Source organism: Marmota marmota, unplaced genomic scaffold (genome assembly GCF_001458135.2).
Source record: "Marmota marmota marmota unplaced genomic scaffold, marMar, whole genome shotgun sequence".
NCBI lineage: Eukaryota > Metazoa > Chordata > Mammalia > Rodentia > Sciuridae > Marmota > Marmota marmota.
Window position 1 is genome coordinate 36,991,471 of NW_026000016.1, and position 25,662 is coordinate 37,017,132.

The window sequence follows — 25,662 nt, forward strand, 5'->3', positions numbered from 1 at the left end:
GAACATCAACTAACACCGAGCATGTAAAGGGCTGTGATATTTAACTTGTAACTTTGTAACTAGCCTCAGACACAGGCCCTGGATGACAAAGACCTCTCTCAGCACGTAGCCTTCCTGCCCAACCCTCCACCTTCCCTCCCTACAAAAGCCTTATGCATTCCCTGAGTTTCTCAAGATGGAAAGTGGTGGATGATAGCCTCTCTATCTTTTCAGAGTGAGCATTGAATCAGCCTGCTTTCCTTCCCAACAATTCTCATCTCCCCAGTATTGCCTTTCAAGTGGTAAGCAGCTGGACTTGGGTCTGTAACAAAGCCAGTCCTAGTAGGGAGAATGTAACAGATGGTATTTTCCAAAGATGGATACTTCAGTATGTTGCTCAACCTACATGTTGTTCTTATGATATAACACTGACACTCCTCCAACAAGAGGTGAGGTTTGTGTTCCCTTTTCCTTCAAATGCGTGGGTCTTCAGGTCTGCTTTGATCACAAGTGTATGGTTGGTTCTAAAAGGCAATCCAACTTCTGCCTGGCTCTTTCTCTTGGGACTTATGGCTTGAGTCTGGAGGCTCTGTCAGAAGTCCAGCAACCCTGAAGTTGCCAATCTGAAAGACCACAGAAAGGTAGAGAGACTTCCAAGGTGCTTTTCAGGCCCCAGTAGCTATTTCAGGCCCCAGTTGTTTAGGTATTTCCAGTACAAGTACCAGACATGTGCATGAGCAAGCTATCTGATGATCCCAACTCTTGACCTTCGAGCCATTGCAGCCTCAGTGATGGAATAGAAATTAATCTAATCTCTGCCCAGACTGCTTATTTGTGGGAGGTACACATATTTTGTTTTAAGACACTAAATTTGGAGATGGTTTGTTGTGTAGCCATAGTAATTTAACGATGATGGGGGTGGGGGGAGGAGAAGAAAAATCAGAGAAGGGAAATATATCTGGGCAGTTTTGAAATTTCATTTAGAGTGGTAAAGGAAGGCTTAATAGAGAAGGCAACTTTTGAAGAAAGAACTGAAGGAAGAGAGGAAGATGGCCTTGTGGATCATTCCAGGCACACAGAATATGCTTAATATGTTCCAGGAATAGGTAGGCCAATGTGGTGGGAGAGGGGAGAAGAAGCTAGTAGGAGACAAGGTCTAAAAGCTAATGAGGAGTGAGATCATGAGGGACTTATAGGTCTCTGTGAGGACTTAGGTCTTGACTCTAAGTGGGTTTTGATGCTGGTGTGACATATTTCTGTTTTAATCAGATCACATTTTTGCATTGGGATTCCTAGAAGTGAAATTTTCTGTCAAGAGATGTGTAGTCTTGGCTTGTCTTTGTTGGTAGTCCAATTATATTACTGCCTGCATTCATTTCCTGGGCTGCAGTAAACTGGGTGGCTTAAAACAGTAGACATTTATTCAGTCACAGTTTTGGGGGCTAGAAAATCGACTGTGCTGGCAGGAGCACAGTCCCTCTGCAACCTGTGGAGGAGAATGCTTCCTTGACCCTTCTTACCTGCTGATGGAGGTTTTTGTCTTTGACCTTGGTTGCCTGCAGCTTTATCACTGGAATCCTGCTCCTGTTACCACACACTGTTCTCTCTGTGTTTCTTTACCTCCACATGACTGCTTCTTTGTAAGGACACTTGTCATATTGCCCATCCTCATTCACCATGACCTCATCTCAGTCTCACTAATGATCCAGTTCCAAATATGGTCATGTTCTGAAGTATTAGGGATTAGGGTTTAAACCTGTATTTTACAACTCAACCTATCACACTACCATTTTAAGAACCTCAGGACTACTCCTCAGGGGAAGACATTCCGAATTTTGTAAGTTCTCAGAATAATGCCTTATGTAGTTAGCCTTCCCATTCTCCATCCCTGCCCATTTCCTATGCCTTGGGGTTTATTCTGTGTGAGTACATATAAGTCAACTTGATCCCTTGTTATTATGACATAGTGGTTTCATAATATCGATGTCCTCTAATTTAAACATTTTCCAGTGAGTAAACATTAAGGCTGTTTTCAATTCTGTCTTAGCTACTACAAATGTAATACTTGGTGAAATGGTTATTTTCCTAATGGTTAAAACAGCTCCTTCGTGGGAAGATATTATTTTTGTTTAAAAAGATATTGCTGGGTGGGCCTCAAGCTAGAGTCAGAGTCAACTGTGCATGATAAATGGGAGACAAGGAGGAATGATGTTGGACTCTCTGAGAGCTGGACTCAGATAAGAGGTGAAGCACTTTGAAAGGGACATGGCCAAGGGGCTATCTCTTGAGTTAAGAGGTGCACACTGAATGGATATAAACTCAGTCTTCTTTCTTCCCTCTGTAATACTGGAAAGTACTGTATTGCTCAGGATCCTTTCAGTGAGGGAAGAATTCCTTTCAGAATTCACAAAGTGATGCTGAATTTTATGTCAGTATTAGTGAGATGGGAGTGGTGTATACCTGGATTCCACATGTGATACGAAAATGGACATCCTTGTGCATTTATCATTAAGCTCATGGTAGAGTGAGCTAGAAAGGGCAGGTTCTTTTTTTTTATTTCTGGGTACTGGGGATTGAGCTCAGGGGCACTCGACCACTGAGCACATCCCTAGTCATATTTTGTATTTTATTTAGAGACAGGGTCTCACTGAATTACTAGTGAAACTTGTCCAATAATAAGGGCCATTGTACTGCTGCTTACCCAGGTAAAGAGGAGTACTATCTTGATACAGCCAGGGCCTGCCAGAATGGGGAGGGCAAAGTCTGAATGTTATGAGGTACTGGCATTTAGTTTAATGTGGGGCTTTAGCAAGGTGGTGTGGTGAGTATTGTGTAAGGATCATAATACAGAAGTTTGAGATTAGTGAGCACAGTATAGCCAGGGTTTTGAAGTGAGGGATCCAGGGAGACTTAGGAGTAGCAGTCATTTGATGCTATCTATTGAAAAGATGAGCACTGTTAAATGGGTTTTTTACATTTATCTTACTAGACAAGAGTTTCTTGGAATAGTAAAGTCACACTGAAAAGGACAATGGAATTTTTTTTTTTAATATTTATTTTTAGGTGTAGATGGACACAACACAATGCCTTTATTTATTTATTTATTTATGTATGTATGTGGTGCTGAGGATCGAACCCGGGTCCCACCTGTGCAAGGAAGCCACAATCCCAGCCCGACATTGGAATTTTAATGTCACGCTAGTGGCTAGTGAAGATGATAAGCTACGTGGGTGTAGATAGTTTCAGTTCTCAGACCTACTTTTTGAGATCTTTCCCTTTAGATTCTGGGAAAAGGCTCTTGTAGAAAGGTGTTACCTGTCCCCAAGCAAATTATAACTCAGTTATAATATTGTCTCCATCCTTCATAAGAGGAATTGCCATCCTTCTTCTTCTCATTCTGAAGGGGGAGCCTCATTTCTTTAAGAAATTGAGTGGTGTTGATTTGATTGATTAGAAACTGAGATGTCTATCAGACTGCATGTTACTAGTGTGCAGTGGTGCCTGCTTGTATTTAAGCATGGTATCTAGTTGGAAACCAGACTTCATACTTTTGGTGTCTTGTCTTGCACACAGGTGTGTGGTCAGGCTTCTCTTACTGCCTTGCACTGAACATGACCTAGAGAGGACCCCTATCTAAGACTAGCCATATTCACACACTCTTTGCTCCAGCTTCTTGTGTATGTGGTTAGCTGGTTCAGTAGACTCTAATCCATGTTTTTGCCTAGGCATTTAAATTCAGAAGCAGGAAAGGGAATTTCCCCAAAAATGTCTGTGTTTCAGCATCACTTAGCAGGATCCTATGTTTGCGAGTGTTGAGCTTATGCTGGATATCTATCTATCTATCTATCTATCTATCTATCTATCTATCTATCTTACTTCATATTCAATCCATCACTCTAGAACCCTTTCCATTCTTTTGCACACTGCTTGGTGCATGGGAAGTTGAACAGTATGGTCTACACCAGTTTTTTCCTTTGTTCCCCTGTTTAGCTAATGGGAAGCACTGGTCAGAGATCAAAGAGGGGGAAAGAGTGACGCTGGGGTGTCCATTCCCCCAGTTTCCTTCTTCATGGTCTTTGGTGACTACATCCCCTAGCCAATGGCACAGTTCCTGTCATGTGGCACTCTCCAAATAGGTCTCTCTATCCTGGATTCTGGTAACTGTCCTCTTGTGTCTACAGACCTTTGGGTAGAAAGAGCTATAACTAGCCCTGAGATATTACACTATTGCTTGTGATTTACCTATACTTTCCTCACACTTTTGTAAATAGTCCCCTTTTATTAGATTCTACTAAAATCATCCAACATGTGGGTGCCATCTCTCACCTATTGGGTCCTGACCAATAGAGGGCTTTTCTGAGTTGTCAGTATAGCTGATGATTTGTTTCCCATTTGGTTGTAGTCAGGTGATGCCTAGCAATGTTTGTTGAATGAATGCATGACTAAGCGAGCTAGTGGTGGGATCTGAGCTCCAACCCCTTTTCTCCAAACTTCAGTATACTTTGAGAATTCTCATATAAAATATAGATGCTTAGTGGATTGTGAAAAAAAATATACCAGCCTAAGTTCTGTGACTCAAGTTTCTAGGGACGACTTTACCACTTGCGTTTGCCTGAGTGACTCATGTTCAGGTGTCTTCCTTTTCAGAGGGACAATGTATAATAATATGAAGAGTATATGAAATACACAGAAATGACAAAGATATGATGCCCACTAAATAATGAGTAGGATGGTTTCTTCAATTCAGGAATAAATAAAAAATTCAGACCACAAAATAAGAGATGAACGTTGAAAAATTTCACTTATAGTTTATGGTTTGAAAGGAATCATACTGAAGAGACTCAGTTATAGTGATCAGTTTTGATTTTATAAAGTTTATGTGACCTTTATTATAATTAATATTGTATTAAGCATCATAATATTATTACATATACGAGGTAAATTGGATATAGCTACCTTGTAATTATACCTATTGTTACTATCAGTTTCACAAATGTAGGCTGAAGAGTGGTTCATGACATTTATTACAATTAAATTTCCACTGTGCACATGTTAGAGGAACTTCTTCCAATTGTGAGATGTACCCTGTGACTTGCATGTCTCTGGAAGTGCTCTATTTATCCCTCTGGGAAGATGCTTTCATGGATAGAGCTTGAAGAAATACTGGACAGAACATCCCAAGATCCCTTACCATGGCCAGTCCTAAGGGAGTTACTAGTTGTTTATAAATTTGTCAAAATTATATTTCCTTAATGCGAGAAATTCCATGATCCTCCTCCCTGGATTTCCTAGCAGGAGAGAGGTCCAGATTGATTTGTCATAGTATACTTCCTCTTTCCGCAGAGCTGCCCCTTTGATGATCTCCAGGGCACAGTCCTCCTTTGGAGCTGCTTCTGCAATGAATATCCCAGAAGTTGCCTGCATGGCTGTTTCTGTAGAATGACAAAGGAAGAGTGGGGTTATCCAAGACTAGTAGAGTCTATATGATTGAAGAACTGCAGGCAGCAATAGCTTAGCTTCCAGGGGCTATTTGCCAGTGCCTGAACCAAGAGCTGGGTATGTTTAGAGTCTGCTGGTCCTAGAGAGAACGTGGTTCTAATAGAGGCTTTGCCTCCCTGGATAGAGATTTGTGGGGTAGTTAGAAGTGATCAGTTGGAGTGCTCCTGTCTCAGGTGTTTTGGTTGGAGTGGGGGATTAATACAGGGAGCACAGAATAAGGACAGAAGTCACATGATGACCCAGCAGCTAACAGGAAGTATCAGTGAGTAAAAAGAGAGCTATAGAATGATGGCTTACTGACATGTCAAAGGAAAGATACAGCCCAGAGGTTTTCTCCTTTCTTAGCATTACCCACTCTCACTGAGAAGAAATGCTACTGCTACTTTCTCTCTCCTTCCAAGTTTTCATGTCATCCTCATATAGCTTGCCTGTCTCGCCTCCTTTATTGTTTGACTGTGTGCCTCTGTCTCTCCTGTTCTAGAACTGCTACTCAATTACTCTTTAAATACAAATTCCTTTTAATATCTGATGCACATTTTGGATAAACTTGCATTTGGACTTAGAGAAAACTTGTAAAAAATTGTACCAAGTGTCCCCTTATATACCACATCCTACTTACCCTAATTGTCACATTATGCATGACTATTGTGCAATGACCAAGAATAAATATAATAAAATTAACTAAGTCACAGAACTTATTTTTTCCTAATGTCTTTTTTGTGTTCTAGGATTATATCCAGGATTTTACCTAGTAGAAATTTCTTCTTGTTTTTTTTTTCCTCCAATCTATGACAGTTCTTCAGTCTTTCCTTGTCTCTCATGACTCTGTTACTTTTGAACAGTATTGATGAGTTGCTTTGAGGAATGACCCTCAATTTGAGTTTGTCCACTGTTCTGATTTGGGTGAGGTTATACATTCTTGGCAAGAATACTACAAAAATGATATTGTGTATGTCTCAGGACTAGTAGATACTAAGGGCTTATGTCATCAGCATGTCTTATTACTGTTTATATTATTAAGAGAAACAGTCATATAAAAGGTAAGCTGGTGCTGGGTATGGTGGCTCACACATATATCTCAGCAGCTTGAGAGGCTGAGGCAGGAGGATCATGAATTCAAAGCCAGCCTCAGCAAAAGTGAGGCACTAAGCAACTCAGTGAGACCTTGTCTCTAAATAAAATACAAAATAGGGCTAGGGATGTGGCACAGTGGTTGAGTGCCCCTGAGTTCAATCCCTGGTAACCTGCCCCGCCCACCCCCCCGAAAAAAAAGTAAGCTTGGTGTGATGGCACAGGCCTGAGATCCTAGCTACACTGGAGGCTGAAGCAGGAGGATCACAAGTTCAAGGCCAGCCTGGAAGACTTTGAGACCTTGTCTCAAAATAATAATGTAAAACAGGACTGAAGATATAGTTCAGTGGTAGAGTATCTTCCTACCAATCACAAAGCCCTGGGTTCCATTCCTAGTACCAAGAAAAAAAAAATATATATATATAATGGCCATTGAGAGTCCATGAAGGCATAAGATATTCAGGGAAGGATAAGGTGATGAATGTGGTGTCACTCAATAAACTTGGTGGTCAGAATGGAAAGGAGGTTCAGAGAGTGTAGAGACTCCACAAGTGACAGAAGGCTTCATTAAATGAGAGTACTCTGTGCTTTGTCAGTCACTGCTTCTTGTTGCATTACTCATGTGTCAGGGACTATAGTACCTCCCATTACCACCCTTGACCCACAGTGGTAAGGCAGATAGTCCAACTATTGATTATTTATTCCAGTACTTTAACTTTACCTGTGTTTATGAGGCCAAGGATACACAGAGTGATTGACACATTGACCTTGGTCACTAAATATTCTTTCCTAAGGGAAGAGAAGAACCCATCCAGAGCAAACTTGCTTGCAGAATAAGGAGCAATCAGAGGATGAGCTGTTTTTCCTAAGTGATAGATTAAAGAAATGGGTTAATAAGGCAATTCATTTCAGTTTTGGACAGAGCTCATTTTGATTTTTGGTAGGCTTTGTAATCCCTGTGGTTCTCTTACCTCTTTGAGTTTTCTTTATCACTAAACCCTAAGTTATCCTGCTGTGTTGAATTCTGAGGGGAAAAACATCAGGGCATTAAAGGGGTAAGGTGTGGGGTGTGCTGTAAGATGGAGTTCATTGAAGAGGGATTGGTTAGATTTTTTTAAGGGTGATAAATAAACTAGGTTACAGAAGAGCTATGCAATCCCACGGCTGCTAACTAACTCTTCCACCTCTGACCCGGGTGCTGGAGATTGAAGAGCTCTCTGACAACTCGGTGACCTGTCACTGATAGTAGGAAAGTTATGTTTTACTTTTTATGTGAACGGTATAATAAATCCTTGCCTTTGGTTTTTACATGCACCTCCTGCCCTCTTTTAAAAAAAATTATTATCCTGATTCTCACTACAGTTTGGGGGAGTATTTATGAACATAAACCCCACAGGATAGCCTATTCTTTATACTCTTTCCAAGAGGAGAGAGTAGCCTGATACCAAAACCAGGCAGAGACACATCAAGGAAAGAAAATTTTAGACCAATATCCCTGATGAACATAGATGCAAAAATTCTCAATAAATTTCTGGCCACTTGCATACAAAAACATATTAAAAAAATTGTGCACCATGATCAAGTGGAGTTAATTCCAGGGATACAAGGTTGGTTCAATATACAGAAATCAATAAATATAATTCATTACATTAATAGACTTAAAGACAAGAATCATATGACTATATCAATTGATGCAGAGAAAGCATTTGACAAAATATAGCATGTTTTCATGTTCAAAACACTAGAAAAGCTAGGGGTAGTAGGAACATACCTCAATGATGTAAAAGCTATCTATGCTAAACCCAAGGCCAACATCATTCTAAATGGAGAAAAATTGGAAGCATTTCCTCTAAAAACTGGAACAAGACAGAGATTCCCTATTTTTCACCACTTCTATTCAACATAGTCCTTGAAACTCTATCCAGAGCAATTAGGCAGACGAAAGAAATTAAAGGGATACAAATAGAAAAGAAGAACTCAAACTATCATTGTTTGCTGATGAAATGATTCTATACTTAGAGGATCCAAAAAACTCCACCAGAAAACTTCTAGAATTAATTAATGAATTCAACAAAGTAGCAGGATATAAAATCAAAACCCATAAAACAAATGCATTTCTATTCATTTGTGATGAATCCTCTGAAAGAGAAATTAGGAAAACTACCCCATTCACAATAGCCTCCAAACAAGCAAACAAACAAACAAACTTGGGAATCAACTTAACAAAAGAAGTGAAAGACCTCTACAATGAAAACTACAGAACACTAAAGAAAGAAATTGAAGAAGACCTTAGAAGATGGAAAGATCTCCCACGGTCTTGGATAAGCAAAATTAACATTGTAGAAATGGCCATACTACCCAAAGCACTATACAGATTCAATGCGATTCCAATTAAAATGCCATTGTAATTCCTTATAGAAATAGAAAAAGTAATCATGAAATTCATTTGGAAAAATAAGAGACCCAGAATAACCACAGTAATCCTTAGCAAGAAGAGTGAAGCAGGAGGTATCACAATATCATCAGAATACCTCAAACTATAGTAACAAAAACAGCATGGTACTGGTACAAAAATAGACATGTAGACCATTGGTACAGAATAGAAGACACAGACAAACCCACAAAGATACAGTTATCTCATATTAGACAAAGGCACCAAAAACATATATTGGAGAAAAGATAGCCTCTTTAACAAATAGTACTGGGAGAACTAGAAATCTATATGCAGCAAAATGAAAATAAATCCCTATCTCTCACCAGGCACAGAACTCAATTCAGAGTGGATCAAGGACCTAGGAATTAGTCCAGAGACCCTGTGCCTAAAAGAGGAAAAAGTAGGACCAAACCAAATCTTTATCACGTTGGATTGGGCCCTGACTTCCTTAACAAGACTCCTAAAGCACAAGAAATAAAATCAAGAATTAATAAATGGGATGGACTCAAACTAAAAATCTTCTTCTCAGCAAAAGAAACAAATAATGTGTTGAAGAGAGAGCCTACATTTTGGTAGAAAATTTTTGCCATACACATGTCAGATAGAGCACTAATCTCCAGGATATATAAAGGACTCAAAAAACTTAACACACACACACAAACAACAACAACAACAAACAATCCAATCAATAAATGGGCTAAAGAGCTGAACAGATACTTCTCAGAAGAAGATATATATTCAATCAAGAAATATATGAAAAAAATGTTCAACATCTCTAGTAATTAGAGAAATGCAAATCAAAACTACTCTAAGATTTCATGTCACTCCAGTCAGAATGGCAGTTATCAAGAATACAGACAACAATAAATGTTGGTAAGGTGGGGGAAAAGGCACACTCATACATTGCTGGTGGGACTGCAAATTGGTGTAACCAATATGGAAAGCAGTATGGAGATTCCTTAGAAAACCTAGAATGGAACCATCATTTGACCCAGCTATCCCACTCCTTGGTCTATACCCAAAGGACTTAAAATCAGCATAATATAGTAATACATCCACATCAATGTTTACAGCAGCTCAATTCACAATAGCTAAACTGTGGAAGCAACTTAGATGCCCTTCAATATATGAATGAATAAAGAAACTATGGTACATATATACCCAATGGAATATTACTCAGCATTAAAAGAGAATAAAATTATGGCATTTGCAGGTAAATGGATGGAGTTGGAGAATATCATGCTAAGCAAAGTAAGCCAATTCCCCCCAAACCAAAGGCTGGATATTCTCTCTGATAAGTGGATGCTGATCCATAACAGGGGACGGAGCATGAGAAAAATGGAGGAACTTTGGGCAAGGGGATGGAGGGGTGAAGAGGGAATATGGGGGCAGGAAAGACGGTGGAATGAGATGGACATCATTACCCTAGGTACATGTATGACTGCACTTATGGTCATACATGTGTACACATCGTGTACAACCAGAGAAATGAAAAGTGTGCTGCAGTTGTGTACAATGAGTCAAAATGCATTCTGCTGTCATGTAGACCTAATTAAAATAAATAAATTTTAAAAAGAGGAGAGAGTAGAAGTGAACTGAGATCTTATACTCTTTTCTGAATATTGTTAGAACAACTATTTTAAAAACCTCTATATTTTAAAGTATAATGTAGTTGTGTGCCAAATCAGTGAAGAAAGGATTGTTTATTAAATAAAGATAATGGAAAAGTTGTTTAGCTAATTTTAAACAAATAAAATTAATTCTTTATTTATAGCATGTATAAAAAAATTAGGTGGAAAATCATGGCAGACAGTGTTGCCTTCCCAAAATTCATTCCCCTTTCTTTAATAAAAGAATTTGATTGTTCAGGGTGGCAATATGCTCAGAGGAAAATATCATTTCTTCAAGATTCCTTGCTCTAGTTGGCTACATGATATAGTTCTGGCCAATGAGAAATCTAACAAATAGGGTTTCCAGGAAAGATACTGACTTCTCAGTAAAATAGATGGGTTCAGATGATATGCAGCTTTCATATTTTGCTTTCTTTTTCTTTTTAAATAAACTTCATAGGTGATGTGTATTGTAGCATTCATTTTGTGAGCATTAGGAAAAGCTTAATATTAAGGATAGTGGAACAGAAATGTGGAGTGAGCCTGGATTCTTGAAGACCTCAGAAGTCTACCCAAACAGCCCTGAACTTATTACCTCAGAAGAAGGAACCCCTATGTTTTTTAACTCTGGATTTTTTAGTGGTGCATTATAATTATAAATAATAGTGGATTTGTTGTTATATATTTGCACACAATATAACAATATAATTTGGTCAGTTTACTTCCCCTTTCCCTCCTTTTCTCAGGCCCCCTTCCATTCTTCTGCTGGTCTCCCTTCTATTTTCATGAGATCTCCTCCCATCTTTTTATTATTTTTTTTCCATTTTCCTCCTCTCTGACTACATTCGAGTCTTGACTTTTTGGTTTTGGCTTATTTTGCTTAATATAATGTTCTCAAGTTCTGTCCATTTCCCTGAAAATGATATTATTTCATTCTCCTTTATTGTCAAATAAAACTCCATTGTGTGTGTGTGTGTGTGTGTGTGTGTATCACATTTTATTCATCCATTAATCTATTGATGAAAACACCTAGGCTGGTTCAATAATTTGGCTATTGTGAGTTGTGCTTCTATAAACATGGGTATGCATGTATTGCTATATTATGATGATTTTAATTCTTAAGGATAAATACTGAGGTGTGGAATAGCTGGGTCCATATTTGGTGGTTCCATTTCTAGTCTCTTGAGGAACCTCCATGTGGATTTTCACAATAGTTGGTACTGATTTATAATCTTACCGACAGTGTAAAAGCATGGGACCCCTATTTGTTAAAGCACTATAAGTAGGGTTGGAATACAGCAGATTGCAAATTCTGACTGACACAAAAATAATTCAATTACAGGAAAAAGATAATACAGGGGGCTGGGGTTGTGGCCCAGCGGTAGCGCACTTGCCTAGCATTCGTGAGGCACTGGGTTCGATTCTCAGCACCACATACAAATAAATAAAATAAAGGTCCATCAACAACTTAAAAAATATTTTTAAAAAGAATAATATAGGTGAATATTTACTAAATCCTTGGTTATAAAAGATCATTCTAATATAAAAGTAAAAAATATGTAAAGTCATTGAATATTTGATCTTACAAAAAGTAAAATTCTTATATGTCAAAACAATAGTATAATAATATCAGTATAAAGGGAAAATAAACAATAAACTAAAAAACCAGCTTTCTGAGACACTTCAAGAAAATTCTCCTCAAGTCTTATTGGTCTGAAATGGCCTAAATCCTCAATATGTTAAGAGTTTTTACAAATAAAACATAAAAATCTATATTTTTAGAAAATTACCCCAACTCCATCTCAGTTATGATAATTGTGTTGGGATGACTCACAGCCAAGTTCTGGGAATGGGTATGTGACATAGGGTGTCTATCTAGAAAATCTGATACCACCAGTTTACTTGTTAGTCCAGGGCTGGGCCAATGATTTCAGCAAGGCTGCAGAACACTTTGGTGGTTGCTTAACCAGCATTTAGTTTTCTTTATTTTATTTTTTTATTCTTGAACAGAATCCCAATTGAACTCATGTTTCTATTGTTGCAAATAGTACTCTATTATATATTGAATATCCTCTCAATATATATTCAGCCCTTCTTCTATAATAGTAGAACCCAGATTTGTATCTGGACTCATAGTTATCTGGAATTAAGTCTACATTTTGTAGCTTCCCTGAGTCAGATTTTGCCAAGTGACTAAGTTCTGTCCAATGGTATGTAGGCAGAAAAGCATTATGTAACTTCCAAGATATATCCTTAAAGGAGAAGTCAGTCTATGTCTTTGCACTCCTTTGTCCTTGGTGTCTGAAAGTGGATATGATGGCTGTCGCTGCAAAGCAATCTTGGTCCATGTTGAGGATGGCAAAGCGTTGAGATAGAAGGAGAAAGCCTGGGTGACTTTGCTGCCATATCAGTATACTGCCTTCAAACTTGATTTACCTTCTAGCTTGTTAAATCCCCTGTTATTTTAATTTTCTGCATTGGGGAGATGAATTTGATCTTTATTGATAGCTCTCTTCACTTCTACACAGTCCACGTGTCAAAAGAAATCTCACACCATCTCTAACTCTACATGTAAGCTTGCACAATATATTTACTCTCATCCTTTTTTACTAATTATTGATACAGGAATGGGCCTGCGGCCCATTTCAGACTAATAAGACTTGAGGAGAATTTTCTTGGAGTGTCTCAGAAAGCTGTTTTTCTTCTGGTAGTTTTTTTGAGAGTAATAATCCTCTTTCTGTTCTGATAGACGTTTTGTGCATGGATATGGGTATAGAGCTATTTTAGCTAGCTTACTGTCAGGCTGAGGATGAAGTCACATGGAAGAGAGCAGAGCCAAAGAAATCATGGTAACACTGAACATGAGTCAAGTCAACTATGAAGCCCACCCCACATCTGAATTTCCAGTTACATCAATAATTTTCCTTATTGTTTAAGTAAAAAAAAAATAGATCCAAGTGATTTATAGGAATAGCATAGTGGTTAAAAGTATGAGCTTTAGAGTCAAATGACCTGGGTATGAATCCCAAGTATGCCAGTTCTTAGCTAGAGTATGTGGACAATAATATTACCAAGCTGAATACTCCATGTAACATACTTAGCACAAACTCTGGCACATAGAAAGCATTCAGAGAACACTATTATTGTTAGCAGCATTAGTATTCAAATTGGTGAGAAAAATATGAGCTATTAAAAAATCATGTTGTGACAAATAACTGGTTGCTTGGAAGAAAGAAAAAAATGCCATTCTAATAAATTCAAAATTACATTAGAGAATATATATGGAAAGTAAAATAAAAAGATATGGGTGAATTTGTCATCTGAAGCTAAGAGATATTTTTAAAGCATAAAATAAAAAACATGCGCAATGAAGGAAGATTTGAAATAGGTTTGAATATATAAAATTTAAAAAGATTCAGTGTACGAGAAATGCATACCATTGCCCTACTATACCCATCCCCTTCAAAGAGACATTTTCCTAAACTCAGAAGGTCATTTCAGTAATAGGTAATATGCATACTGGCTTGACCCACATCATGGTCTCTCTCTTACAAAAATGAAATAAATGATAAAAGCTCTAATTGCTGCTGTTGGATTTTGAAAAAAGTTATATAAGTTTGGGACTTGGGTACATGTTTTGAGTCATGGAAAGGGAAAATCAGCAGAGACAAATAACCTGAAGAAATGTAACCACAAAAGTTGGAGCTGAATAGGAGCTAATTTTTTTTTTTTTAGCTCTTATGCGTCAGTCTAAAGTTCAAAGGCTAAATAATTGCATAAAGTTGTAAGATTAGTGAATGGGAAAATAAGAATTCAAGTTTGACTCTAGTGGTCTAGTGGTCGACACTTTCTTTTTTTTTTTTTTTAGGTACTGGGGATTAATCCCAGGGGTGCTTAACCACCAAGCCATATCCCCAGTATATTTTATTTAGAGACAGGGACTCAATGAGTTGCTTAGTGTTTTGCTTTTGCTGAGGCTGGATTTGAACTTGTGATCCTCCTGCCTCAGCTTCCCCGTGTCTGGGGTAGTAGATACTTTCAAGCACTGTGTGGTATTTTCTCTATTAAAGCCATTGTTTTTTGTATGATCGTTTTCCAGGAGCTATATGTCAAATCTGCCTCTTCCTGTGTTGGTAAGGATTCTCTCTGCTTTGACAAACAAGGCCAAAATAGGCAAAATTTATGAACAGTAATATTATTTCCTCTTTTAAATTGACATATGAGGGTACCCATAAATAGATAGGCTAGTCATTTCTAGTTCCTTTATAAGTTTCCTAATACCACAAACTTGATGGCTTGAGACAACAGAAATTTATTCTCTCACAGTTCTGGAGGACAAGCCAGGCATGGTGGCATTACACTTTTAATCCCAGTGACGTGGGAACCTGAGGCAGGAGGATTTTGCAAGTTCAAAGCCAGCCTCAGCAATTTAGAGAGCCCTTAAGCAACTTAGTGAGATCCTGTCTCAAAATAAACATAAAATAAAAGGACTGGGATGTGGCTCAGTGTTTAAGCACTCTTGGGTCCAATCCCTGGTACCAACAATAACAATAACAACAACAAAACAACAACCAAACATACAACCTCTTCCCCAAAACAAACAAACAGAAAACTCCCCAAACTCCAAAATCAGTTCTGGAAGCTATAATTCCAAAAGTAAGTTATCAGCATGAACATTTTCTCTCCAAGGGCTCTTAGATGGAACCCTTCTTTGTCTCTTTCTCATGTCTGCTAGCAATCTTTGGTGTTCCTTGGCTTGTAGATGCTGCACTCTGAATGCTACCTCCATCTTCACATCTCTTTTTCCTCTGTGCCTTCTCATTTTCTGTCTGTCTTTTTTAGTCTTCCTATAAGGACACTTGCCATTGCATGTTCTCCCAGTCAGATAATCCAGAATGATTTCATGTTCAGATCTTAATTACATCCACAAGGATACTTGTCTGTGTAGGGTCACATTCACAGGGTCCAGGTGGACATGTCTTTTGGGGGTTACACTTTTGTAGTTTACTATACCCTCCTTAATGGTGATAAAGATATTGACAGTGTTATTTAATGTGTTTGTTCAGGTGGGAACAGAGATGCAGAAGCAGGAGACTATGAGAAGTCCTAATCCGAATTCCTGTAGTGGTGACTTTTTTTTACCATTTTTGGGAGCTCAGTGCATTCCATTTCCCATCCTTAATTGAACCTTTTACTCAAGGTACAAAGAAGGGTCCTAAAAGGTTTTTCAGGAAAAAAAAGGAGAGGAAGGTGAGAGGAAGGGAAAAAAGAAGGGAGAAAGTTAGGAAAGGAGAGAAAGACATGGCAGAAAACTTCCTGAAAAATCCATAACATAGATACATGGTTTAAAAAAAGTATGAAACTTATCAGGCAAGGGTCAAGTCCAGATGAAGATTGTTGAAAAATTGTTAGCTTTTATTATGAAGATTATGCATGAGGTACACTATAATACAACTAATTATGGCTGCAACTGTCATTGGTTTTCATTATAACTATATTTCATCTCTCAAAGTTCATGACCTGCTATTGATCTGCAAATCTTTAAACCAATATTTCTTAAATTCAGTGACAGCATAAGCTTTTTGGACCTAGTCTAGGAATTCCCAGGAGAAATGGGGAGGGAATGTATTTGGAAGAGGCTCAAGTCCCACAGTATCAACTGAGTGAGCTGTCACTGAACTATTAGTTACTAAATCTCTTTAAAGCCCAAACTAATATGGGGTGGGAAGACATTTTTCCAAATCTAAACTGGCTATTCAGGTGAAGATGGACACCAACTCACCAGGAAACTCTGCCTAAAGGAGGCAAGCTCTGAACTCTACTTTGATGAAGGAAGTGAAGAAAGGATCAGGAAGGTGGGGAAATGGTTTATACAAAGATGAAGGGCTGGGGCTGGGATGGTGGCTCAGCAGTGGAACACTCGCTTAGCATGGGCGGGACCTGGATTCGATCCTCAGCACCACATAAAAAATAAAGGCATTGTGTTGTGTCCATCTACACCTAAAAAAATAAATATTAAAAAAAGATAAAGGACTACTTGTACATTGCTGGTGGATCTACAAATTGTTGTAACCATTCTGGAAAGCAGTATAGAGATTCGTCAGAAAACTTGGAATGGAACCAACATTTGACCCAGTAATCCTACTTCTTGATATGTACCCAAAGGATTTAAAATCAGCATACTAGAGTGACACAATCATATCAATGTTTATAGCAGCTCAATTCATAGTAGATAAGCTATGGGATCAACCAAGGTACACTTCAACAGATGAATAGGTAAAGAAAATGTGGTATAAACATTACTCAGCCTTAAAGAAGAATGAAATTATGGCATTTTCTGGAAAACGAATGGAATTGGAGATTCCATTAGATCAACACATTCCATTAGATTAACACATAGTTAGACATTTTAACTACTAAAGTGAGTTCATTCTTGAGATGGGAGCAGCATCTTTTTTTTTTTCATGCTAAATGAAATAAGCCAGTCCCCCAAAACCAAAGGCTGAATATTCTCTCTGATATGGAGATACTGACCCATAATAGGCAGAGGGGAGAGAAGGGAAGTTCGCCAGACTGGACAAGGGGAAGTGATGGGGGGGGGATAAGAATGGGAAAGACAGTAGAATGAATCAGACATAACTTTCCTATATTCATATATGAATGTGGCCAGTGTAACTCCACATCATGTACAACCACAAAAATGGAAAGTTATACTCCATGTATGTGATGTCAAAATACATTTTACTGTCATGTATAACAAAAAGAACAAATTAAAAAAAAAAAGAAAGTTGCTAACACGCCAAGAAGAAAGTTATTAGCATTTTCCACACAACCATTCACTATCAGAAGTAAAAATTTTGTCATTTTATATTTTAATATTCATTAAAAAAAGATTAGGGGCAAGGCCAAATGAGGCTGTGAGAAGCTAGTAGGACTAGAAAAATAATAGCCAAGTTCATCATGTTTTCTCCTTTATGAAAGTACAGCCTTATAAGTACCTACTTAAAGCTCTTTGGCCAGATACGTTATGAAATTCAGAACTATTTTTGGATTTAGAAGGGAGTATGTTGGGAGGCATCCTGTAAACAAACACATTATAATTTCTGCATTTAAACATTTTGAAAATTCACAGAGATTTTTTAAAAAGGCCTTGCTTTACCAGGCATGGGGGTACTCATCTGTAATTCCAGCTGCTCTAGAAGCTGAGACAGGAGGATTACAAGGTCCAGATCAGTCTGGGCAACTTAATGAGACTGTCTTAAAAAAAAATTAAAAAGGAATGGGGGTGAAGTTTAGTGCTTCCTTAGCCTGCATTAGGCTCTGGGTTGAATACCCAGTACTGCCAAAAAAAAAAAAAAAAAAAAAAAAAAAAAAAAAAAAACAAACACCAAACAAAAAACAAAACAAAACAAAACAAAAAAACCCAAACCAAAAAAGCTTTGCCTCAATTCAGCTTAAATTAATTATGTAAAGTTATTATGAAAGTAAAATTCTTAGTTTTAAGATTTCTTTTTTCTTTTCTTGCCCTCATGGGTTTTGGGATTTGGGGATTTTGGAATTTCAGATAAAGACTGTGAATTGGTCCAGACTCATTAAAGGAATGCTGGAACATATTAAAAAGAGAAAAAAAAAATCTCTCAGGTTCATACCATTCTAGCCAACATCAGTGCATGTAATTAAAATCTGTTTCCTCTTCACAGATACTGTTCTTATACATTTTTTATCACATAATGCCAATTAGTTTGTGTGAGGAAACCTATGCTTTTGGTTCTATGTATAATATATTTAGAAGTTTCAGAAAGCTGTAAATAGCAAAGCCCTCTAAAAATCCAGATTTTTATTGTTTTAAAAAACGTTTTGTGAGTGAAAAGACCTGGTCAAAGTGAAATAAACAACATGCAGCAAGTTGTTAAAATTTGACTTTTTCTGCTCTAGTTTCATCTGAGTTCAAAGGCTAAGAACACCAGTAATTGGCAAATGCCTTCTTATTCTATTTGTACACTTGCACGGGACACAGTAATGCAAACAAATAAGTAAACACGCAAAATCAAAAAATTGGTTTGCAACACTTAAACCCTCAACCACCCCAGGGGAATCAAGGGGTTGAAGTTGAGGTCAGAGAGGATGGGAGTCAGAGAGAAGGAATTAGCAATGTCTCATTGATCTTCCAAGAAAGGGTAGGGGCTTCTCCTCATGTCAATTCTTGATTCTGCAATCTGTAAGAGGAACTTTAAAGAGACCTTTGAGAACCTGACTCCAGGAGTCTGAGGGACACGGAGAAGAACTGGGAGTTGACCCAAATTGAGAGACTGCAAGTGCAAATTGCGTTGTACACAGGGAACTTTCTCCTGTGTGTGGGCTGAAATGTAGTCTTCACTCTGTTCACCACCCTATGGGCCTCCTCCCAGGGCTCATCCCTTCTCTCCTGGGGCCATTTTCAATCTAGTCCAAAAGGACATCTTGAAATGTGATTGTGTTTTCCCTGTATTTTCTGAGGGAAATAACATAAACAACTCCTGTCAAATGTCAGAAAGAACTACTAATAAATAGTCCATACTCCATGAGGGACCTCCAAAGAACCTGTGAAAGGAATGGATTTGATCATCCACCCCATGATCAGAAAGGATAAGTTCTCAACCTCTGCCAGGACCAGAGACCAAAGCTCTACTTGCCCAGTTCTAGCCAAGGAAGACTTTTCCTACTTCTATTTTTTCTTCTCTGCATCCTCCCTTTTCCTTTGGCCTAAGAAAGGCTAGAGGGAACCTGATGAGTAAAGAGGAGATCTGAGAAGGAGGAAAAGCTGAACACATTTCTCTTTCCTACTTGGGTTTCTTACCAAGAACAGGTTCCAGCTTTATATGGGGAGAAGCTTTTGTTAAAAAGTTAGATTACAGGGCTGGGGTTATAGCTTGGTAGCAGAGTGCTTGCTTAGCACGTGTGAGGACATGATCCTCAACACCACATAAAAAAAATAAACAAATAGAATAAAGGCATGCTATCCATCTACAACTACAAAAAATAAAAAAATAAAAGTTAGATTAACACATGGTTAGACATTTTAACTACTGAAGTGAGTTCATTCTTGAGATGGGAGTAGCATCTTTTATTGTCCCCGAATGACCAGAAAAATGTTGCTATCTGCCCTAGATCACACTGGTCCAGAGGAGAGCAGGCTCTCATGGAGCAGGTTTGGACAGGCAGTGGGAGGAAAGCATCATGATTTTTTTTTTTCTGATGAAATCCTACAAGGTCTACTTATCCAGCTACCAGTTAAAAAAAATTCTGCCAGAGTGAGCTTCATTAAATAAAATTAATCAGTGAATAAGTGTACTATAATAATATGTAACCATAAAAAAGTGAGGTGATTAGAAGCCTAAATGCCTGTGCCCAAGGTCAACTTTTGGTTTATTTGTAGAGAATGGAGTCATTGCAGTAAAATAGATAGATTGCAGTTAGCTTTCTCTTCTGGGAATTTTTAGACCACAAAGAAACAGAGCTATGGGGCCCATATTTTCTGAAGCAAAATGTGGAATGAGGAGTCTGACACGTATGAGTGTAGACGTGGTGATAAATAGGACAGAATGTTTGCAATTAGCTCTGTCCCAGAAACGCTGGGACTTAGCCACTGTAGAAACAGCAAGAGCCAGAGAGCTGGCAAGGAAGTTATGCACTGGGGCTTGTTAGCTGAGCTGAAGAGGTCAAAGGGAGGCTTTGGTGCTTTTGTTCATCTTCTCCCCACCCTCCATCCTCAACTGTTTTGCGGAGATTTTAAAATGATTTCCATTTCAAAGGCGTATTTTTAGCTTCTTTAACTGAATGCTCAGAAGAAAGTGTAAAGGATTGAAAAAGCTTCATTTCTGCCTTCCTCCAGACTTTTAGAGTGATCCCAGGCAAATGAGCCACATCCTCTATTGAGTGAGCACCAATTTGAGGTTCAACATGCTTCCATGGCTTTGAGGCTGGATACACATCCTGGATCCCGCCCCACATTTCTTTATGGCTCTTTCTAAAAAATCTGTCCTTAAAGCCTCATCTCTGTAGTGTTTTGGGTTGAGTCAAGTTCTAAAGATAAATCCATCTGCCTTCTCCAGGCTCTGGAGCACCTGAGGTGTCATCGTTAAGTGTTAAGACAACTTTACAATCCAGGGATAATTGAAGCAACGGAGATGGATGGAATTGCCCAGGAAGAGTGTTGAGTGGACAGAGAAGTGGGTTTAGGATAGAAGAATCCCCAGGGAAACCAACAATTAAGGTTGGGGAGATGAAGAGAACCCTAAAAGAGATTAGTAGACCTGACAGAGGAAATCCAGGGGAATGTTTTGGCTGAAGACAAGGGAGGAGTACATGGTGTCGTAATAATACAAAATGTTCCAGAGATAAGTTTGATAAAACCTATTACCAAAATTTACAAGATAACTTTTGCAAGAACATTTCCAGGCTGGTATGGGACCTATGTGTAACAGAATGTGAAATGTGGTTCCTCCTATTGCCCTAGAATATCAGCACCTCTCTGAAGGCAAAAATAAAGGGATAGATTTGAAGAGTCTTCAGAGTCGAAGGGTGGGCCCAAACCAGTCCTACCAACATTACCTAACCATCCATGGCCAGCCTAAATAGTGCATGGAGGGGGAAGATAGTCAGTGTCTGTATGTCTGTCTACCAAGACTTAGAGGAAGCAGTTGCATCTCCCTGAGCTCAAACCACATGATAAATACTTCAAAAACATTATCTGGAGAACTTTTCAAGTGTCCCCTGTAGTTCCAAAACTGGTGTTTGACTCACATCTGGAAGTCTAAAGGCAACCCTGAGGACAAAGCTGAGTATATTGTGGGATCAATTATGTCTAGGAATGGCATTCTTCCCGGAGACCAAATGTGGATCCTGTGGTAGAGGGCTGGGCTGGAGCACCTGCTCAGGGATGGTGGAATGGACAGGATCAAGAACATGGGGCTGATCAAAGCCCTGGAGCTGAGAAGAAGGCCAAACCTAGAGGAGGTACTTCTCTCCCCTAGGAAACTGGTATCGGGATGACTGTGTCTCCTGCAGGTGATCTCTAGAGAATTCATGACAAAGCCCCACCAAATATACTTTCATATCTCCTCCAAGTCACTAGACACCTAGGATGGGGAATTTTTTTTAATAATTGCAAAATTTGAAAGATTAGTACACATGACCTATATTTATTTTTTTTCTTTTTTCCCCCTGAGCCCTTTGAGGGTAATTGCTGTAATTGAGGTCACTGCTGACCTCATATCCTATCACCCTTGAGTGCTTTAGTGTCCACGTCTTACACATAGGGACATTGTTGTACATAAGCACAACATAATAATCAAAATGAGGAAAGTAATTCATTAGTTTCTTAGGATTGTTATAGTAATTTTTGGAAAACCGACTGCTTAAGATAAGAGAAATTTATTCTCTCACAATTCTGGAGTTAAGTAGTGTGAAATCCAGGTATTGGCAGGGTCGTGCTCCAGGGGAGGATCTTTCCTTGCTGTTAGCTTTCCTAAGGATTTATCACTTTGCTCTAATCTGTGCCTGTGGCCTTCTCCCCTCTATTTCTTCTCCTTCCCTTTTATAAGAATACTTGCCATTGGATTTAGCACCCACTTAGGTAATCCAGAATGATCTCATCTCAAGATCCTTAGTTAAATCTGCAAAGACTTTTTCTAAGTAAGTTCGTATCTGTAGGTTTGTTGAATTAGGAAGTGGATACCTTTTGGGGGGCCACCAATTAACCTACTATAGTAATATTGATATATCCTGTCATTTAATTCCACAGACCCCTTCCAAGTTTTGGCATTTGTCTAAATATCTTTTAGAGCAAAAGGATCCAATCAATGATTATGTGTTACATTTAGTTGTCATCACTCTTCAAATTCCTTCATTTTTTTTTTTTTTTTTTGGTGGTGCTAGGACCTCACACATGCTAGGCAAGAACTCTACCACTGAGTTACATCCCCAGTCCAAATTCTTTTAATTTTAAACAATTGCTCAATCTTATTAAAAAAATTTTTTTGTTGTAGGTGGACACAATACCTTTATTTTGTTCATTTATATGAGGTGCTGAGGATTGAATCCAGGGCCCCACATGTGCTAGATGAGCACTTTATGGCTGAGCCACAACCCCAGCCCTAATTACTCAATCTTTCTTTGACTTTCGTGACCTTGATGTTGTTGAAGAGTACATTCAGTTATTTTGAACAAACTGTTATGCTAGGACTGGTTGACACTGGATCATAAGAACTGACTGTTAAATGCTCACAAATTTTTCAAGCAAGCTGACATCACATGGTTATGGCTATCATGGGAATATTTACACTATGGAAATGCTACAAGTGAGGTTTTAACTTTTTTCCTTTCCAGAGAGCTAGTTGCTAAACATTTATCAGTATACTACAGATGAATGTCCTTCAGTTTGGATTTGTTTGATGTATCCTTGTGATTTGATTTGGGCTATGCATTTTTGGAAGAATTACAGAAATAATTCTGTGTTCTTCACATTCCATCCCATTGGGTAACACATGATTTCAGTTTATTCCATTACTTGTGTTGTTAATTAATCTTGATCATTTGATTCAGGTTGTATCTATCATGTTCTCTCCACTGTGAAATTACTCTTTTCCTTGTAATCAAGAACTATTTTATAGAGTAGTACTTTTTTGTATGATTTTAACTATCTTTAAATACACAGTTCAATGGCTTTTAGTATACTCCTACTGTTGTGCAATCATTACCATTATCCATTTCCAAAACCCTTTTTTTATGTTGCAAAATGGAACTTTTTATTCATTAAACCGTAACTGTTCATTCTCTCCTTCTCCCAGATCCTGACAACCACCATCCAACATTATACAAATTTGACTACTCTAAGTATCTTATATGACTGGATTAATATAATTTTCATCTTTTTGTGACTGGTTTATTTTATTTTTCATGATATTGCCAAGGTTCATCCATGTTGTAGTATGTGTTAGTATTTCCTTCCTTTTCAGACTAATATTACATTGTACATATGTACTATGTTTTGTTTATCCATTTATCTGTCAATGGATGCTTGGGCTGCTTTTATGTTTTAGCTATTTTGAATAATGCTTTTGTGAATAAGGGTGTACAAATATCTCTTTGAGACCTTGCTTTTGACCTTTGAGTATTGTGTTAGTCAGCTTTTTTGTCACCAAGATCAAAATACCTGACAAGATCAACTTGAATAGGAAAAGTTAATTTGGGGCTCATGGTTTCAGAGATTCATTCTGTGGTCACCTGACTCCATTGCTCTGGGCCTGAGGCAAGGCAAAATATTATGGTGGAAGGGTGTGTTGAAGAAAAACTTATCAGTTCATGGCAGTCAGGAAGCAGAGAGAGGGAGTAAGGAGTCAGGGACAAGAATATAGTCCCCAAGGGGTAATGTGAGTGAGACAGTGCAAAAAAGTACCACTCTACAAAATATATTGATTATAAGGGAAAGAGAGTAATTTCGCAGTGGAGGAACATGATCAATACCATCTGAATCAAATCATCAAGGTTAATTTACATCATCAGTAATGGAATAACTCCCAGTGATCTACTTCCTCCAGTCATGCCCCACCTGCTTATAGTTACCAGCAGTAATCCATTGAAATTATTAGTTCATCAAATGAATTATTCTGCCAGTTAGGTTACAGTTCTAATATCTCACCTCTGTACATTCTGAACATTCCTGCATTGTCTAACATGATCCAAACCATAACATTTTGCCTCTGGCTTCCAAAGGCTCATGTCCATCTCACATTGCAAAATGCATTTAGTCCATCTCCAAAAGTCCCCACAGTCATAACGATTATAGCATTGCCCAAAAGTCAAAGTTAAAAATCTCATCTGAAACTCCAGGCAAACTTTTGGCTGTGAGCCCTGTAAAGATCAAAAGCAAGTTACCTATATATATTATATAATGATCCAGAGTAAATAATCTCATTTTAAAACAGAGGAATAGGGAATATAAGAAAGAAAAAAAAATGAGATCAAAGCAAGACCAAAACCCAGCTGGATAAACAAGTCCTGTAGTTCCATGTCCAGCATTTGGGGCACGTGTTGGTGAGATATGATCTCCAAAGGGTTTGGTAAGTCCTGCTCCTATGGCCTTGCTGGTTGCATCCCAGATAGCCTCTCTTTTATGCTGGCTGTCCACGGACAGCAGTGTTCCTTGGAAGATGTTCCACATTACTGACATTTCTTAATTATGCAGGTCTCCACTGTAGCTTTGTCATCATTTTCACAGCTTCATGTATCATCCTCTCAGGGGCTGACCACAGAGATTACAATCCTGCTACACTTTGCTTGGTCTCTCAGGCCTTCCTTTGAAATCTAGGTGGGATCCTCTAAGAACCCCTAACTCCAGTGTTCTGCATTCCTGCAGAACCAACACCACATGGAAGATGCCAAAGTCTGTCACCAGCTTGAGCAGCATCTGGGCAGCCTCTTGGACCATGGTTATAGTGGCCTCTGAATGCTTGGGAAATTGAGCACAGTGAAACCAATCCTGGGAAGCACTTTTCTAAGTACTCCCAGGTGAGCAGGCTGCCCCCATGGTTTCTCTCTCTCTCTCTCTCTCTCTCTCTCTCTGTGAGTGTGTGTGTGTGTGTGTGTGTGTGTGTTGGGGGGTGGTTTACTGGGGATTGAACCAAGAGGCACTTAACCACTGAACTATATCCCTAGAGCTGGTTTTATATTTTATTTTGAGACAGGGTCCTGCAAGGTTGCTTAGGGTCTCACTGTGTTGCTGAGGCTGGGTTTGAACTTGGGACTGTCCTGCCTCAGTCTCCCAAGTCACTGGGATTACAGGCATGTTCTACCATGCTTGGCTCCCCTTGGTCTCTTAAATTACATTTCTGATTTTATACCCTTGAAGCTGCCATAGGTATGGTCCTGATTCCTGAGATGCCATCAAGGCATCTTTTCTATTGCTCTGTGCAAAGTACTTAGTTTCTTTTCAATGAGAGTGATATCTTTAGCAACCACCTCTTCCTTGACCTCAAGTTTATAAGGACTTTTTTGGCCAACCTGTAAATTTTTAAAATATTTCTTCTCTGC

At 38.5% G+C, this 25,662-nt stretch overlaps 1 protein-coding gene across 2 annotated transcripts in view; it reads right to left on the bottom strand.

The window, feature by feature from the left end:
* Positions 1-4,763: 4,763 nt before the first annotated feature.
* Hsd11b1 (hydroxysteroid 11-beta dehydrogenase 1) overlaps positions 4,764-25,662 on the bottom strand; it is a 42,890-nt gene continuing 21,991 nt past the window's right edge. Inside the window, exons 5-6 of one of the 2 annotated variants that reach the window (XM_015483696.2) lie at positions 7,271-7,414; positions 4,764-5,411 (exon numbers count right to left, since the gene is read on the bottom strand). In XM_015483696.2, coding sequence (XP_015339182.1) covers positions 5,194-5,411; positions 7,271-7,414 — 362 coding nt within the window. In that variant the 3' untranslated portion in view covers positions 4,764-5,193. The remainder of the gene's footprint in view (positions 5,412-7,270; positions 7,415-25,662) is intronic. The other variant, XM_015483697.2, reaches the window with a different exon arrangement.